The sequence below is a fragment of the Python bivittatus genome, unplaced genomic scaffold, assembly GCF_059951505.1.
Source record: "Python bivittatus isolate LINGU-HERP-01145 unplaced genomic scaffold, Pbiv_v1 ctg000480_np1212, whole genome shotgun sequence".
In the NCBI taxonomy this organism is placed as follows: Eukaryota; Metazoa; Chordata; class Lepidosauria; order Squamata; family Pythonidae; genus Python; species Python bivittatus.
This window is the reverse complement of record NW_028277075.1, coordinates 27,751,348-27,771,100: the sequence shown is the minus strand read 5'-3', so window position 1 is coordinate 27,771,100 and position 19,753 is coordinate 27,751,348. Positions and strand designations below refer to the sequence as shown.

At 41.1% G+C, this 19,753-nt stretch overlaps 1 protein-coding gene across 6 annotated transcripts in view; it reads right to left on the bottom strand.

Annotated features, from left to right (window-relative positions):
- The window catches only part of DPF3 (double PHD fingers 3), a 213,600-nt gene that overhangs the window by 64,536 nt on the left and 129,311 nt on the right, over positions 1–19,753 (bottom strand). For all 6 annotated transcript variants that reach the window (XR_015797012.1, XM_088145559.1, XM_088145557.1 and 3 more), the window contains exons 4-6: positions 10,573–10,700; positions 7,825–7,920; positions 2,270–2,348 (exon numbers count right to left, since the gene is read on the bottom strand). Coding sequence is in view for 5 of the 6 variants with exons in the window: in XM_088145559.1 (XP_088001685.1) it covers positions 2,270–2,348; positions 7,825–7,920; positions 10,573–10,700 (303 nt within the window). In the remaining variant the exon portion in view is untranslated. The remainder of the gene's footprint in view (positions 1–2,269; positions 2,349–7,824; positions 7,921–10,572; positions 10,701–19,753) is intronic.

The following is a 19,753-nucleotide window of genomic DNA, read 5'->3' as shown; positions in this document are numbered from 1 at the left end:
ATTTGAAACTCTGTGAGATAGTTGAATTGTTGAGGTTGCAAATAAAAATTCTGAAATTTCACAAGCTCTTCTGAGATTTTAGAAGTTTCATGTGAGAGAACTTCCTGCTCTGTGCCATGCTCTTACAATGTGTGCAAATGATTCCCAGATCAAACCAAGTTATTTGCTGATGAACTAGCAACAGACCCTTCAATCTGTCAGTCAAGAAACAGAGAATAGAGTAGATCAGGGACATCCTGGGCGGGGGGGAGAGGAGTGTGTCTAAAAGTAAATTTTCTGTTCCACCCCATCTTCCATTTCACCAGGAAGAACCCCAAAACCTCATCAAAGAAATCCCAGCCACTGTCTGATTTCTTGTGTCATTTCTATGACTCTTGCTTCCTGTGCCTTTACTGCCCTTAAGTACCCAAATACTCAGGCAGATGCAAGGAGCAGTGGATGCGGCAATTATTCTCCATGCTACTGTTGTTTATGGAAAATGAGTCTCCTGCTGCTAGGACATTTTCATGGTCTGGAGGATGTGCCCAGAGCCTGGGACATCTTTCCCCAAATTGAGTTGCTCCTAGCAAAACTGGGACATCAGGTCATCCTAACCAACAGAAAACCATCTATTTTACCCATTTTTCATTCTGACACTTTTCTGCTTAAAACTGTCCCAAACTCATTCTTCATTTTTCTGCCCATAGAAAGGGAAGAAAAGGTATTTTCTCTTAATAGTAGGAAAACAAGTGGACTTCCAGGGAAGAAACCAACTCTTCGATAATTCCTCTCCTTACAAGGAGAGAACTTGAGATTACCCACAAGTGCTCCTTCTCAAAAGAAGACTGCAAGATAGCGGCCTCTGGTGGGTTTAAAGCTCTGGGAGATGGTAGAATAGCCATCTTGCTCAAACGACGGTCAGTGCCTTTAAAAGGACACTGGGTTTGGATACTTCCTTTTCTAATCACTTTCAAAAATTGCCTATTGATCATAAAGTTATCAGAGACCTTCAGAATGACAAGTCTGAAAAGTCATTGGGTGAGTTTATCTTCAGCTCTGAACAAAAGAAAAATTAATTATAAGCTTAAGAACTTTAATTTAAAATAAACAGCAAAAAGCTAAGATTTTGACCTAAGAAAGTTATAAATGAATTAAGGGTCCAGATCAATTTGAAATATTGACTTTTACTATAAGATTTTGGAATTAATTATAAAAAATAAATACCTTCTCATGAGAAACAGACTTATTTTGGCTATCCTGGCTATTGTAAGTCATAACAAAGGTAAGTTACTTTATGATTTTAGAAACTGGACACTTGAAGGGACTAACGATTCTAAGCAGAAGAAAAAAAAACAATCCTATTCTTGATGTCACTTAATATGGAACTTACAAAATGACACAAACTGTTATAACATTGGAAACATTAAAGGAGATATTTGAAAAATGGAGCCAGAAATTAATAACTACAATGTCAACACCGTCAGTAATAATGTCTGCTTCTATGGGTAGACTATGTCAAAAAATGTTAATGAAGGAATGACAGATGTGGAACAAACTTTATCTGACAAGACAGAGAAAGTACCGAAAGTGGAACTACAAATGACAGGCCAGGAGAATGATTTGGAAAAGGACACTTTACTGGATATACAAAAGAAACTATCTGAAGCTTTAAAAATTAAAAGAAAAATACAAATGATAAACCAAGAGAATGACCTGGAAAATGTTTTCTTATTGGATCTACAAAAGAGGCTTGTTAAAGCCTTGAAGAAATCTGTGTGATGGGATAAATAAGATTTGAAGAAAAATAAAATCCTATGACAAATTTGATTGAATAAAGATTAAGACTGTTAGAAGAAAAAGGAAGGAATGTAAAGTTGGTTTATTTGATCAAGGTTAAAATAAGACTTTTTTTTTTTTTTTGCAAAGTTCTGGCAACCCTTTATGGATTTTTTGCTGACATCAGGATTGAAAAGTTGATCTTCTATGGATTTGCTTATAGATAAGGGCTGAGATATGGGATGAAGAGTGGGGGTGAAGAGTTACTAAATTTGTTTATGCTTGTGATGAAGGTTGGAAGTAACTTTTTTATATATTTCTTTTCTTTTTCTTTATTATGTTCTTTCTTTTCTTTTTCTTCTTTCTTCTTTTCTTTTTTTCCTGCACTTTTTCTTTTTCTATTCTCTCCTCTTTCTCTAAGTTTAGTTTGTATTAGTTTTTACTATTCTAATCAAAATTCTTAATACAAATTATATTCAAAAAAAAGTTGAGAGAAAGTCTGGATATTACTTACTGTCACAAACATAAGGCTTATCATGGTCATCCATAGAAGAAACATCGTTCCTTCGCCTACCACCACCAGAGCCTCGAGCCTAGAATGAAACCAAGATATTAATGTAAAAGCTATTTTTTTCTGGTTTTCTCCAGAACATTAAACTCAAAATAATTTTACAAATCATACAGTAAACATTCTATTTTGTCATCATTACTATTACATGTTCATGAGAACAGGTGTCCCTTGAGCAAATTAATGAATTAGCACTAGCTTTGAAAACATGAAGTTGTTTCAGATTTTGAATTCAAGAGCTGCTTGTAGATTCCACAGCACAAGAAAGATACTTGACCACCGACCCTGCCCAGAAAATGTGGCAAGTGTGCCTACATAGGTTGGTAAAACAATATCCTTGAGTACTGCTAGAATTCTCAAATGACCATTGGTACTAATGTGCTCGTTTTCTCCCTATCCAATGTTTTGGGACCAGATTTTATCAAGTTGCAGCTGCAGGAAATTGGGAAGTTCCCATTTCATTGTTCCACACTGTCCTGGACCATGTGGGAATTGCAACACAGCAACAGGTTCACTCTTTCATATCCTATATCCACTCTCAAAAGGACTATAAAGAGTTAGTGAAATGAGGCTTATTAAAATTAAATCAAAATATGTGCTGATAGAATTAAAGGAAGCAAAAAATAAAATACCTAGTCCCATGTATGCATGTTGATTTCTAAATGTGTCCTTTTTTCAAAATACTGGTTGATGAAGCGTGTACATTATACTACCACTGAATGATTCTACTATTACTGTTATGCATACTGTTGCACAATAATTTGCAACTGCACCTAACCTTCACTGTGGTGTATAAAATATCAAGTATACAAAATAAACATGAAAACATCCCTATTATCAGGGTAATCTGTGCATTAGGGTCTCAGGCCTTAGTACTCCATCCACTTCTTAAATCCAAGTCCTTAAATGTGGATTCACAAGTCCTTGGACTTCAAATCTCTTTATCAACATTCCCATAATTTTATACCTGGCCTCAGTGGGCTGGCAAAGAGACAACCACCCTTGAAGCACAAACTGAGTGCCACGTGGTTGCTGCCATTGCTTCAGTCTGTGGCATTCAGTCATCTACAGCTACCTTCAGCTCCTGCCATTATATAGCAAGAAATTGATGTATGAAGCTGAAAAGCTTCAAAAGAGCAGCCTTGGAGCACTCAAATGCAGCCAAATGGGGATGCTTGCCAGAAGGACAGATGAAGGCGCCCAGGATTAAAAATGAAATCATGCTGTGGAAAGAAAAGGACGTGCACAAATTTGGAATGACCAGCATACTCATTACTCTGTATTATTTCTGCCTTGGATACCTTCTTATTAGTTCTCTGAAACAATCAGTTAGGAACCTATATTCTAGATTTAAGGACTTTAGAAGATCCAGTTTGCTTCAGAAAATTGGTTGCAATAGGAACTTAGTGCAGAGAAGGAGGAAGTCCCATTTATTCCAGAAAAAATATGGTGTACATAAGTCAATCATATGTATTGGGAGTATTCCAGGGAGAGAGAATGTTGGAAACAAATGATAAAGCTTGGAAATGGATGCAAAAGAATTAGAATACTTTAAAGCAAGGATGGGCAAGTTGATAAGATTTACTTTATGCTTTATTTTTTTGTGGTTTTTTAGAGGTGCAAGGTCCATCAATTAGGGCTAGGTGCAAAATAGTGTCTCAAGAAATCAATGTCCTGCATTCCATGAGTCATATACTAGATCAGTTTGTTTATACAAAAACTAAATCTTCATTTTATTAAAAGATGCATTTAACAGAAAATTAAAATAGCCAGCATGATTACACAAAATCCTTGTCAAAAGCAACCAGTTAATAACCATATTTAACTTATGAGGAGTACAAAGGTCAAATACTAAGCAATTAGCATATGACCAGACATGGCAGAGATCCTTAGTTTTTCCTTGCAATTTTACTTCCTATTACTAAATTATTGAGAGTCAGAAAACCTTGCCAATCACTAGGGAATCACCAACATACAAAGTTCAATCTGCAAGGGTTAGCAAAGAAATAGTTTAAGTTTCAACCTCTTTATTCATTCTTCCTCTGAGGAGGTTCATTAAAGTTAAAACAAGGACACCTTTCAGTAGGACAGTATGACATTTCTGTTTTCCAGAACTGGGATTAAAATTAAAAGTAGAGATCTAGCACTATGCTCTGTTTTAATGGCATTGTTATCTTATTAAATTAGTAATCCCTTTAAGTTTTCAACATAAAGTTGGGTATTCACCTAAACACATAAAAAATCAGTAATATGTTCAGTTTTAATATAAGGATTCAAATTATGGCACGTTACAAAGAGATGATGGGAGAAAACAAGGAAATGAGAAAGCAGTTCATCTTTCACTGAGATATTACATGGTTCCTTCAGACAAAGTAGACTGGCCTAGCAGCTAATATGCTAGGACAGTGTTCAGTCTTAACATGATGGACAAATTTCACAGGCATGCTCTCAGCTGAGATCTGGAGTTGGAATAGTTTAGTGGTAGAACAAATACTTTGCTTACAGCTTGGCATGTAATGTTATGATTTTAATTGAAAGTTCCAGCGTGGTTTGGTCAGTCTAGTACAGATTCTGCAAGCTCCATTTCCCTCTCCCCGTGAACTTCCTCTGCCCACAGAAAAGACATGGGGTAGCTTTTACCATTTTGAGACCAGAAGCAGTAAATGCTACAATGTAAACCTTAAAATAGGCTAAACGTAGTTCTAACAAATTCTTTAAAACTCATCCCTAAAATCTGGAAAAATAAAACAAAGATCTTGTTTTCCCATTTGTATCATCATATCATCCCTTGTGGCTCTTAGGGTTCTCCCAGCTGTTAAGCCTCTAAAACAATGTTTCTCAGCCTTGGCAACTTTAAGACATGTGGACTTCAATTCCCAGAATTCTCTAGCCAGCATCTGGCTGGAGAATTCTGGGAGTTGAAGTCCACACATCTTAAAGTTGCCAAGGTTGAGAAACACTGTTCTGAAAGATTGTCCATTCCTGTTCCATAGCAATTATTCCCCTGCATAGGTTCACTGACTGAACAGAGCACCACCACTGTCAGCTGGAAGTTTGAGATAGGTTTCAATATATGTTCATGACCATTTCATACTTGCTGCTAAACTTGCAGGGGATAAGAATTGAGGCCATGTATATGACATATATGAACAGGAATGATATGCCTCCCCAAATTCCATGTGATTAAAGCAGTGATGGCATTCCTTCATGGAACAATAGTAACTGATTGATGACAGAATCCCAATTCTCTTATTCCCCTTAAGTACAAACTCAACATTAAGGTCAGGTGATTCATACAAGGGGCTAAAAATGAAATAATGGATTCGGAACTGAAAATGGGGTGTCCTTTTTGTTTGCTTAATGTTCCTTTGTGTAAACAACTCCCTGAATGTAATAAATTAATTGGTATATCAGTGAAGAAGACAATGCCCTCCCTCTCTCTCCTTTTCTTATTCTCCCAAATGCCAGAGTTGTGATTTCATTATTACAGGGTGGTACTTGAAGCCTTAAAAGTTACAGTTTGGAATTCTACCACCTGGATTCCCGGTTGCAAATAGCAAATCCATATCCTGACATTAGAATGGGCCCCTTCTCATTACTAAAAAGGGAGCAAAATGAATGTCTCTTGATGCCAATTTAGACATAATTGCTGGGTTAAACAGAAGTAAAATATTAGGACTGTGCGGGGCTTTGGCAGGGGCCTGGGCCTCCCCATAGTAGCCATGCAATCCTAGGAAAAAGACGGCCTCTCTCCTGAGTTACACATTAATGCTACCTTTGCATACCCACGTGTTCTCAAGTACCTCCTCTGAATAGAAATTGAAAGCACAGCACTGCATAGTTGGGAAGATTGTAATCAGGTAATCTCTCTGCCGGTTCTGTTTTCTATCAGAGTACTGTTATTGGCAACTCAAGACCCCTGCTCTCCTTTTTTTTTTTTTATCTATAGCCTGGACTAGCATCAAAGAGTCTTTCAAATTTTCAGTAGAAAAAATGTTTTCTAACAGACCCTAACATGGAGCAGATGTGGGCCAGATCTAAAACTTACTTTGTTTTGTTTACTAGTATCCCATCATTGACCAACTGGAGCCAAATTCAAAAATAGACTCTGGGAAACGAGTAGAGTTAGGGCCAAAATGGTAGAACAAACAACAGGTGCAATTATGTATGCCCTTGTATCCTAGGGTGATCCTTAAAGAACAAACTGACAACGTGCCATAGATGTGGAATCCTAAAAGAAAGGAAAATAGCTTGTTTCTATTTTTTAAGCAGTGCAGATTCCAAAACTCTTGCTTACTTAACACAGGCCATTCAGTGACCCAAAGCTGCCTTTCTCCCATTCCTGAAGGAGAGAAGCATCTTTTGTAAAGTAGTATAATGGCCATCCTACTTTAAATGCTGAATTGCTTCATCTGGAGAGGGGTGGAACTTATATGATTCACAAGGACATGTAGGGCAAAGATTGTGAGGCTTTTTCCCCCCATGCAGTCAGTCATATAGACCCAGTCCTCTGGTACTTTTCCTCCCCCTGCCCCGAGCTGAGCTTTCTTCTACTGTCAGTTCTCAGCTGGAAGAGAAGTGTTGCAAGAGAAAGATTGGAGGGAAAGTCACCTCAAATATACTTCCTTCTCTCTTTAGAATGCATTCCACTCCATCTTCCCTTAGAACAGAGCAAACCTGCATTTAAACAGAGAAAGAGGAGATTTTCTACAGCCCCTAATTCTCAGGACTGGATGCATCCTGCGTTCTGCTCTTGGCATCTTCTAGTGTGTACCTAGAAACAACATAGGTCTTGTTTCTCCCAACTAGGATATTTACTAGGAAGATACTGATGAAGGACTAGGTAGGTGCTGGTGAATATAATAGAGAGCTCTGCTGGGAAGCTGCTGCTGGGAACTTGGAGGGGCTGGTGTTCACTCAGTTCTGAGAGCTTCCAGTAGTTCACCCCAGCGAGCTGAGGGGGCTGAGACAGCCAAGCAGCAGGAAGAGCAGGAGGTGAGCTGCCTGCCTGCTGCGTGGGTTTCTTGCCAGGGGACCTGATTAGCGAGAGCCTGAAGCTGGAGCATCATGTGGAGAGCATTGATCAATAGCCAGCTCGCCCCTGCCCTGAAACTGCCAAGGGAAATACACACACACACACACCCTTTCAGTTCATCCACAGGGAGAAAACAAATAATACAAGTTATGTGACATAACTATATATGTGTGTGTGTTTTTATATAATTTCATTTCATGATGGCTTCATACTAAAAATCAGAGAGTGGCAAACAAAAATACCAGTGAGGCACCCACAAAATCTGCAGGTGTGAATTAACTACTACACATGATTAATGGATCACCGCACAGTTTTAGAACATATCACATACTGCTGGGTGTCATTAAACTTTGTGTCTCTATATGCATAAATATAAAGATGTGTAATATGTAAAGATGTGTAAAGATGAGAACTGGGATTACTCTGACCCCCTCCTTCTTCTTCCCATGAGGCTAAAGCAACTTACCCGTCCTCGGGGTCTGTTTTTTCGTTTTGGAATATCTTCTTCTATCTCTTCCTCTTCATTCACTTCATCTGCATTTTCATCATTTTCCAACACCCTCTGTAGTTGAAACAATAAACAATAATTAAAAACAAATCCCAACACAACGGAACATTTTTAGCAGAATGGCAAAGAAAATACATCACAGAAGGAGAGGCCTGGAAGAAGCCCCTTAGGTCATCAAGTCCAACCCCTGTTTTGCAGGCACCCAGATTAAAGCATCCCTAACAGATGAACCCACCTGATGAAGGACAGCTTGACCCCTTTGTAGGCAATTGGTTCGACTCCCAAATGGCTTTTACTGTTACAGAAAGCATTTTGATATTCAGCTGAAATCTGCCTTCCTGTAACTTAAATCCATTAAATTTAACTTAAACCCATCCATGTCCCATCCTCTCAAATGACAAAGAACAGATCTTGACCTCTTTCTGTGTATCATCCTTTCAAATTTTTGAAGACTGCTATCATATATCCACTCAGTCTTCTTTTGTCAACGATAAACACTCCCTGTCCCTTCAACCTCTCCAAATAAGACCTAATTTCTGGTGCCCTGATCAGATTTAATTGCTTTTCCCCAAACCTGATTCAGTTTGTCCGAATCCTTCTTAAAGTGGGGCCCATAAGGTGATACAATACTTGAGGCCAGGCTCAAACATTTTATTTCTGGCAAAAGGGATTTGAGAAAGTGATAACCTTACAACTCCATGGGCATATAAAGGACACTCTTTATGTTAACCCATTTGAATCAGACTTTCAGCTGGGATATGAGGTAGTCTGACTTACTTGCCTTGATAGATAACTCACACTAGAAACTGAATGTCGGAGGGGAAATGTAGTTCTGCTCATTCTTTTGGACTTTTAGGCAGTTTTTGATACTGTATACATTCTCTAGTCTCATCCATGTATGGTTTCTTCCAGTAGCCCACTTATCATCAGATTGTCCTGGTTTCCCAACATCTAGTGCAAACCTTGTTAATCTGGGTGATGTCTGAGCCGGCGGGACTCTCTTAGTTCATGTCACTCTCATATTCAAGGTAGGCAGGTGAAGCATTAGGGGATCCTTGCCCAAGGACCCCTACTGGTAAGGTAGGTAGTAGCTGGGATTTGAACCTCAGTCTCCCATATCAAAGGCCGATGCTCTAGCCACTATGCTATCCATATAGTTCCAGTCTTTTCTGTCAGGTCATGTCCAGAAGGCAGTGTTGGGAAACTGCTGTTCAATGCCTAGACCACTGATTTATTCAGTCCCACAGATGTGTCAACATCTATATGAAACTCCTGGGGATATCGTCCAGAGCATTGGAGTAGATACCATCAGTATGGTGAGAACACACAGCAATATTATTTCTTATCATCTAACTCCTCTAAAATATTTACTAGCCTGGAATGCCTAATTTCAAAAGGATGGGTAAGAGAGAACAAGTTTAACTTTTGGCAAAGTTGGAGGTATTGTTGGTGAATAGGTAAATTGCCTTGGAGATCACAGTTCAGATTGTTCTGGAGCAGAATATTCCCCTGCTAAAAAAAAATAGGTCCACAACCTAGGAATGCTACTGTATCCTTAGATGACACTGGATTCTCAGGAAGTTGAGTAATACAACCACAGCTAGAATACCAGCTGTAGCAGTTCTAATGGCTTAGGAACAACTCATCTTGACTATTGCATTTTACTTAGGGCTATCCTTAGAAACTGTCTTAAGTCCTTCACTCTGTCTGCCTTTAGAAAATCTGAAAAGACACATTTCTTTAGCCAAGCTTTTAACATTTAATGATGTTACTAGGCATTTGCATTTTCTTATTTTAATTCTTTAATTGTGTGTGTATGTGTGTAATTGTTGTTTTACATGGTAACCCACCTTAAATATTCCATTTGTACATGAAGGAGAATATACATCAAGTATACTTAATTAAGTATTCTTCATTCAGTAATTAAGAAATACTGATATTATTCTATTGCCAGTATGGTTTGACTAAATCGGGGATAAATAACTTTTTTCTTTTGCTGGTCATTAAGTAGAATGCAAAGATTTGCACTCTAAAAAGTATCTGGGGAATTTGTAAATTATTTGAAGTGCAATTAAAGCCAATTAATATAATTACTCGTTTTTCATTTAATCATTTTTCTTTGCTGGGTTTCCATACTAGGTGATATAGCAAGATGGATGAATGCATGCATGCATGCATGCATGCATGAATGAATGAATGAATAATAAAATTTGTTGGTAATTTTTGTAGTGCCACCTTGGGCTGTGTTCAGTGCTTCTGAGGACCTCATGCAGTCTTAGGACCTCAGGTTGTGTGCTTTTTTGCCCCAGATTGAAGAAGGCTGGTTTAGGAAGACTAATTTGGAAATAAAAAGGCATCAAAGCAACAGCTAATTAAGGCTGTAAAGAAGCTGTAAGCTGACAATGAAAGCCTCTATGTTCTAAACATATTTATTTCATCTCCCAGCTAGATGGAACCTATCTTATAAGTGCTTATTGCTATCACAAATATTTTTCCCCAAAATGACACCTTCAGTTCCCATCACTTTTTTATGCAAGGGTTTTACAAAATTCTAAACTATTTATTTATTCACCACTTCAGTCCATCTGGATTCCAGGCAGTCTTATTACACGCAACACATGCAAACTGGAAATAATGCTTAATTAGCATACTTACACATGAACATACTGCTCTACAGTTTATGATCTGAACATTCGAGGAGATTACCTGGATTTCTTGTAGAGTATCCTCCTCTTTAGTATCTATCTTCTTTTCAAGCCCTTCTCCACGCAACAAGGCTTCCAGTGTGGTCCCTTCTGATGTGAAGCCATCCTTCTTCAGAGGCAAGTCAACTTCTGACAAACCAAATAAAACAACATTGGCTACTATTATTTTCTTAAAATAAGCAATCAGCAGAATGGCCAGAATAGTCTTGTAGTTTTCAGTTTATTTAAAGAAAGAGCAAATGTCTTTAAACATGGAGTGATTATTATTTTGGCATGTTGACATATACAAAAATCAAATTTGAACTCCATGAACTAGCCTTGCAAAGCAAGGTAAAATATAACCTTCTCTTACCAACATGGAAGATTTTTTTTAAAATACTGTAATATAAATATTTGTCTAGCCGATAATTTGAAGACAGCTTTTATATGAAAACAGATCTTAGCAGGTGTGGCATCAGCTGACCTTGTCTGGTCTAAAAATTGAAGCAGGGTCATGCTGGTTAGTAGTTGGATGGGAGACTTCCAGAAATACTAAGAAAGATTGGCTATATTAGAAAGTTGAAATACATCCTCGAAAATTGCAGTGGCAAAGCACTTTTATATTGTTGACAAGAAAACTAAGTGGCCGTGGCCATGAAGTCACAAGAAATCAAACTCTTCACAAACAGACTTTACTTTTTATATGCTCAAGCAGTGAAAAATACAGCATCCCTTTCAACATTCAGCCTAGCTGGTCAGAAGATCCCATCAACTCATTCTGTGCAGAGCATCTCTTACCCAAGTAATACCTAAATCATCATCTGGCCAGCCTTATCCTTGAGGCTTTGAAGTCCTGCTGCACGCTGCATAAATACCACATTGGGGGACAATTTTAAACAGTGTAAAATGTCAATTCCTTGGGGTGAATGGCTCTCTTTTGCAAATCATTTATGTGCAGCTGCAAGAACTGAATAGGCCCATCCACTGCCTATCCAAACTTTGCAAAAAATATATACGTATGACTGCAATTGTACTGAATAGAGAAAAATTCCTGATCCCTGTGACAAGCTTCTGCACATTAGCATAGTCTAGGGAAAGCAGCAGTGGTGGTGGTGGTGGTGGTGGTGATGATGATGATGATGATGATGATAATGCATTCTTCTAGTCAGTTTAAAGTACCATAATTGGGATAAAATCCAACAGCCTGTAGCTGGATTACCATTTGTGCAAAAGGACTTTTTACCTCCCCATGCCTCCCCTTCATCCTCCCCAAATCTGCTCAGGAGAGTCACAAGCAGAGTCTGTTTTGCAAGCAGAGTCTGAAGATGTTTATGGTCAGTGGGAAGGAATTAACTGGTTAAGAAAGGCCTCTTTGGAGTCAGGCTTGACTTCTGGTGACTTTACAAATACAAAAATGGTTTGATGCTACTTTCTTCCAAGATACTTGTTGGTGTCCCAGTCCAGCCTCCAACCCTGGGAATTCATGCAGATGTCTATCCAATTACTGGCTAGGCCAGACCCTGCTTAGTTTCTAAGCCCAAACTCAATTGGCCAGGTGTTACAACCTAAAGCAGGTAATGGGATATAATCTGTTATGTCTGAGCACCGATTTGTACATGCACATTGGTAATGTATCATTAAGTGTTACCAGTTTCCCACTCAACTATTGATGTATTGAAACAAACAAACCTATTTCTATGTATTTTATAGCTATTAAGATGACCACTAATCTCACCCTGTTCTGAGAATAGATACCTGATCACATTTCAAGAAATAAAAGAGATGCTGTTTCACACACATTGTCCTTTCAACCCTGGATCCTTCCTGCCAAAATTCAGAGCACACCAGCAAGTGACTCTTCCTGTTTCCCCCCATCCCCCAGGCCAGACTGTTCAAGAGGGAAAAGAAAAGAATAAATCCCTCCCACAAACAGTATTGTTTTCAAAGAAGGAATATATCGTATTTCAGCATCCTAAAAAAATCTTATATTTTACTAAAAGTTAATAACCAATGTAGAATTAGGGGAGAGAACATTAAATTCTTTTTTATTGTGTAGGAGCTGCTTGTTTGATTGATGTCTTTTTCTGTATGCTTTACCCATGAAAAGTTTCCTCTTTTTGTTTTTGTTTTTTTGTTGATACAGTCTAAACTGGTGACAGACAACAGATCAACAACCAATCTCTGTTCCTATATGATTGGTCTGAACTTAAAATGGACACAAGATCAATACCAAATAGCTGGCAGTATCCAGGTCTTCAGAAGGTTAGGATCAGGTCCCAACCCCAGTCTAAGTCACCTTCAGAAGTGTGTCCCATAATCTCTCAAATGTATATGTCATGACAATAGACTAATATCCATTTGAAGCAATTATTTCACCTTTCTAATTTTCTATATAAGGCATAGACCTTTATACTTTACTGCATAACAAAGTGCATAATCAGTGGGAATCCAGTACAGCTCTCTTTTTGTCACATGAGAGACTGTGAAAAAGCAATTCAGCTTCCAAAGAAATGCTTTTTGTAGCGGTGAGGGGGTGCCTTCGAGTCAGTGTTGACTCCTGGTGATTGCCTGGACTAGTCCCTGCAGGTTTCTTGGCAAGATTTCAGAAGTGCCTTGCCATTGACTGCTTTGTAGGGGTGAGAGAGAGTGACAGACTCAAGGTCACCCAACTGGCTTTGTGCCTAAGGCGGGACTAGAACTCTCGATCTCCCAGTTCCTATCCTGATGCCTTAACCACTACACCAAACTAGCTCTTAAATAAATTCTTTACACAAGGTATATATAAATACTTTGTCACTTGGATTCCTTGGACCAATTTATTTTCATAAACTCTATACTGCAGCTGATTCTAGTAGATACATTTAAGATGGCAGACTTCTTACAACAATTTTTAAAAATTGAAATGCATGAAGTGCCTGGCACATCAGAGATCTACTGCTGGGTGAATGTAACCACACAGCTCATTAACAAAACAAGGCAGAATGTGCCTTAAAGGGCAACTGAGTGGCTCAATGAGCAATTACATCTCATGTCAGTTCCAAATTAGAATCTATCAACATCACAAGAGTATGAAATACCAGCTCCATTTCTGTTTCCCACTCTTACCATTTTTATTTATGGAAAGTATTTATGGCATTTATTCAAAACAACTGAAGTCAGAAAGACAATCATGAGGTATGCCAGGGGAAGGAGAAAAACAGATTAAGCTTACTCTTCTTCTGGGAAATATACAGAGAGAGAAAGAGGTTGTCTGTTAGCTGTCAAGTTTGCAAAAGATACCATCTTATGGGATGGTGCTCTCTGCCAGCAGCTGGAATGCCCCAAGGGAAATGGTGGTAGAAAACCCAGGCAAGCTGCATCCATCCATCATATTGCTCATTTCCACATCTCCAAGACATAAATATAGCATTAGAATGCAAAGTGGGGGATAGAGTTTTAGAGAGGGGGATGGAGGGGGCAGTGTATAGTATAAACATTCTTCCTTGAGTAGTTGGTGGTTTAGTCATATTAGATAAATGATGATGTCATATCAATATAATATTGTGGAGTCTCTTTGTTTTAACACTATGGAAACTCCATCCAGAGGGGAATTTTTATTGGCTTTTCAAAAGCCTCTAGAATTGAACAAACAGCCTTGACATTGTCTTGTAACCCTCATATAGCACATTGGTCTCCCAATGTTAACCAAGCTTGACTTCATCCAAACTCACCACTCTAGATCTCTGCACAGTTATTCTTGGGACATTCATGTCTTACCAGTTGCCTGCCCCTAATCATCAATATTGTCTTCTGCTTATCCTGTGTGAGCAACAAGATTTTTGCTTTAATCAAGGAGAGCTCTTCTCTGGTTCAGTAGAGACATCCTAATCAAATTTCTAAAGATATATTATGCTCACTTTTTAATATTCCAGAAAACAGGGGGCATAGGTTTGTTTTTTTCAAAAAAGCCAACTAGTGTCATAAGATGAAAGAAAGCAAGTTGGAGTCTGGGACTTGACAATTCCATACTACTCTAGCATTAGAAATTACAGCAAAAAAAGCAGATGGTCTTTAATCTTCTAACTAGTTCTATGTTTGATCTAAAGAAGCTCTATTCCTCAAGTTATTTTCCTGCCTCACCTTCATTTTTCCACTTTTTAAAGACTCTGCTTCTCTTTAAAGGGTATCTTTCTGAAGGTTAGTAAAAAATAAAATTTGGAAGTTTTATCACACTCTTAGATAAAACTGGTAAATCTTTTATAAAATGAATGAGGCTCAAGATTAGTTAAAACCAACCTAAATTTGCTCTTATTATCATTATGGATCTGGTTACTATAAAATGATTGTTCAGATAAGTTCATGCAATATTGGATATTGTTGAGATTGAAGATTTAGGAATGGGAGGAACTCTGCAAGGAAGGATTTTTGTCCATCAGAAATTCTACCCACTGCATATTATGGATGAGAGGCAAACTTATTTGAGTTTCAGGTATAATGATGAGAGATCACTTTGTGTAATTGTATTCATTATGTATTTCATAAATTCTACTTCCTGAGAGAAAGAGCAAGTAATGTATAAAACTCCAGTGTTCGTATGTACCACAAACACACAAGGGAGAATCAGAAAAAGTAAATGGCAACCTCTAACCAATATTAGATTTAAGTAACTTTAGTTTTTAGGCCTCAATTTAAAAAATGTTGTGTATGAAAGAGACCAGCTGTGTATTTCCAAAGATCTATAGCATTCTAATATACTTCTAAGGCAGCCCAAATCAGCCAGAGTTCCCTACTGAAGGTGTGTTCACTAACCAAAGATTACCTCAACATGACATGTGAAAATGCCTTTAGATATAAGGAAACATTTCAGAAGAAGATGTTATACCATTTATATGTGAGAATAGCCACTATAATCAGAGTTTCCAGTCCTTTTATCAGGTCCCAAACCACCATTAAAAATCACTGTCAAATCTTTTAATCACAGATTCCTGTATCTGAATCCCTCCCCTCCTGTCAAGTGCTCTGAGGCTTAAAAAATAAAATAAATAAAATGACAAGGTCATCACTTCACTACAATTACTAAATGGGAGTATAAAAGCTCTCACTTTTGTTTAAAGGTGTATAAATTATAATACATACTCATAATTAGATAAGATACCAAGAGGAATACTTAGGAATCCAATCCACAGTGTCAGAAAACGACAGACACGGGTTCGGTTGTCCAGTAGACAGAAGTTTTTATTGGGCACGTTTGCAAAGGTGGGTCCCTCCCGCAGCAATGGAGGAACCCCGAAGCAAGGTCTGACAGGTTTTTATACCCCCTATCTGTCCTCCCCCTCCTACGAGGGCTTGGCTCACAATCTCACCTTTTTTTACTGCCCTGGAGCGCCGCTAATTAACCGCAAAACCGCAGACATTCCACTTTCCGAATCCAATCAGCGCAATACACATTCCAATCCCCACTTGACCCGACAGCCGCCCCCTGCCGTTTCTCTTCACTCTGGTGCGATCGTGCCTCTTGCCTGCAGTCTTTCCTCCCTCCTGCCGTCCCTCTCCACTCTGGTGCGAGTGTGCCTTCTGCCCATCCTCCCTCCTGCCGCCAAGGCTGCCCCATGGTGCACAGCGCTCTCCCCTAGCAAACATGGTTCGTTTGAGGCCCTCACTTCTCCCTGCCTTCTCACAATCCCCCTTTTTCTTTTCACGCCTCTGTTGGGCCTCAAACCTGGCTAACAGGATTGCTCCCTTGTCCCGGACCCGGGGCTTCACACACTGGGACAGGTAATTCCCACAAGCAGGGAGGCATTGCATTAAGCAACATACTAGGACCAGTAAGGCAATGAAGCCAATAGTTAGTACAGAAAGTTGTTTTAACCAAGCAAAGTTAGGTAACCAACTAGTGAGCCACGACCAATTCCATCCCTCTGGATATGCGAGAGGCTAAGGTCTTCAACTTGGCTAGTTTTGCTTCAATATAATTCTCATTGTTGGTTAGGTTAAAGCAACAAAGACCTTGAAAAGATTCACAGCCTTGTCCTGCCCTTAATAGGAGATAGTCTATAGCTATCCGATTTTGAATGACCACCCTCCTGATCTCAGTGACTTCTTCAGTGAGGGCTGCAATGAGAGAGGATGTAAGGTTGACACTTTTAGCCAGGAGGCAGGCCACCTTCCTTAGGTCCAGATAAGTTCTTCCGCTTAGTGCAGGAACCCCTACTAAGGAGAGGGCCAGAGCCATGGCTTCTGTTTCGGACAAGAGTGTCACATCACTCTCACAATCAGATGGCAGCTCCCTTTTTCTTTTTTCTTTTGATGGGTGCGCTTGCATTGGAGGCAGGGCATATAGAGAGGTCAGGCGCCCTATGGCACAAGGGCCCCTGAACTATAGGCTGGAACATAGGTGTAAGCTTCATGTCCACATAACAAAAAGAAACCTTTAGGTAGGTATAGAGGGGTTGAGGCGTAAGGGATATTATAGACCCCTCCACAAGTGAAAGCAGGACCTTTTGAGGGCAATGGGGGATACGGTTCTGGGTATTGTTGAAATATACACATTGAGTTGCATTGGTTATCCCCAAGAGATTTAGAGCCATTTGCCTTTGATTAGTCCAGGGTCTTGGTATGGGAGAAGACCCAAAATGATAGAACATACCCCCCACGGGGATCATCCCCAGTGATCAAAGCTGTCTGTGCCAATTCTACGCCTTTATGTTGGTCATCTCCTCCCCTGCCTTAGTTCAGTTCCTTTTAAGTTTTACTTTGAGTCCGTCTCCCGGTTGGGCAGTCCATGGTCGGGGGTCGGGAGCTCGCTTAACCCGATGGTAGTGGGTCCAACCCCCCTGTCAGGTCCGAACCGCTGATTCAGTTGTCAGGAGAACTTGGTATGGTCCCTCCCAAGATGGTTTCAGCTTCTCATCCTTCCACGTCTTTATCAGGACCCAATCCTCTGGCTTGTGGGGGTGTTGGTCTTTCAGCAAGGGGGCCATTGAGCGAGGAGTCCCTGTTTTCTTAGAGACAAGAGAGATTGTGACAGTACCAAGAGATACTTTCTTAGGAAGGCATCCTTTAGCTCGGGGATAGGCTCTCCCATTGGAGCCAGGAAAGGTTTTCCCATCATCAACTCGAAAGGGGAGACCCCCACATCCTTGCGAGGGGCTGTCCGCATTCGAAGCAGGGCAACCGGAAGTGTCTTTGTCCAAGATAGCCCTGTTTCCAATCCCAGTTTGGTGAGATGTTGCTTCAACACCCCGTTGGCCCTTTCCACTTTCCCACTGGAGTCAGGATGCCAAGGGGTGTGGAGTTCCCATCGAACCCCCAGGCTCCAGTACCACGGCTTTACAGTGTCTACCAAAGCCTGCACCCCCAGTGAGACCCTTCGTGCAGTTTCTCCACCATCCCCCTCATGTCAGCACGGCTCACTACTGGGTCCCCTCAATTGTAACCCAATGACCTGCTTCCTCCCTGCAACCTTCCCTTTCCAGCAGCTGTGAGTAAACCCCGTTCCAGCCAAATTTTCCTGAAAGTGTGCACTACTCCCCAGGCGTATCGCGAGTCTGTGTAGACGGTGAGGGACACTCCCTTTCCCAACTCTAGTGCCCGTTTCAAAGCGTGCACTTCACACAGCTGAGCCGACCAGTCCGCTGGTAGTGCCCCCTTCTCTATTGTCTCTCCCTCCGCCGTCACTATCGCATATCCTGACTTCCTTTGTCCCTGCTCTACTCGGCTAGACCCATCCACAAACCAGACCTCACCCTCCTCCAGCGGGACCTCCTGCAGGTCCTCCCGGGTCTTTGTTTGCAGCTGCAACAGGGTGGAGCACTCGTGCTCTGCCGGCTCCCATTCTTTCCGCTCCCCCGCAAGAAACTCCGCTGGGTTCAAATTCCTGTCTGTTCCTACCACCACATCAGGACTTATCCGGAGAACTGTCTCATATTTCAACATCCTCCCTTCTGTCATCCAAGCAGCCGCCTGCTGACTAAGCACACTTAAGATCTGATGGGGTGAATGGACAATCACGGGGCTCCCAAAAGTGAGTTTTTTCCCTTCTGTCACTAGCACAGCAGCGGCAGCCACTGCCTGCACACAAGTCGGCCATCCCCTCACCACTGGTTCTAGGGCTTTGCTCAGGAAGGCCACTGGTTGATATTTCCCAGCCCGTCTCTGAGTCAGCACTCCAATGGCGGTTCCCCCATGGGCTGTGACGTATAGGTGAAAGGGGGGGCCAAGTTCGGTAGAGCCAGAGCCGGGGCCGTCACCAGGCTCCTTCGTAATTCTCCCCACTTCTCTGTGTCCCCGTCTGTCCATTCTACCCTGTCAGATGATCCTTTCAACTTCTCATACAGAAACTGAGCCTTGCTCATGTACTCATCTATCCATAGCCGGCAATATCCTACTAGACCCAGAAACCGCCGCACCTCCGTTTTAGTATGAGGGGGCTTCAACTGCATTATCCCCTGTATCCGAGAAGGATCAATCAACTTCTCGCCCTTCCGGAGTACATGTCCTAAATACTTGACCTCCCTTTTCACAAATTGGACCTTCCCTTTTGACACCTTCAATCCTTCCTCAGCCAACCAGTTCAATAAAGCCACTGAGTCTTCTCTCACCTTTACTTCCTTCTCTCCAGACACCAACAAATCATCCACATACTGCAGCACCCGAGAACCCCCAGGGGCCCGGAACCCCTGGAGTTTCTCTTCCAATGCCTGTCCAAACAAGAGGGGCTCTCGGTGTACCCCTGGGGCAGCACCGTCCATCTCAGTTGTTGCTTCAGCCCGCGCCTCCCATCCCGGGACAGCGGGTATTGGGCTTGCCGCAAACCCGTCACCCCTGGTTTCAAGGGGATGCTAATTGGGGCTATGCGAAACCGACCCGCCCCCCCTCCCCTGCCCATACCTCAGGGTTCACTACCTCCACGTCCGCCTCCCGCAACAAACACATCCTTTCTGCCTGTTCCACATTCCACAACTCCACTCCTAGACTACCCATTAGATCCCTTTCCAGCAGGTTCACTCTCGCCTGTGGGATCAGTAACACATCTGCAGTTACCTCCTTCCCATTCCACTCCAGTCTCACTCCCTCCAGTACGTCTGCCTTGACCGGAGAGCCTCCCACCCCCATCACCGATACCGACGCGCCCCGGGATTTCGCAATCCCTGGGATCGGTTGGCACAGCGATGTTCGAGAGGCTCCGGTGTCCACGAGGAACTGCTGTTCCTCGCCGGTGGGAC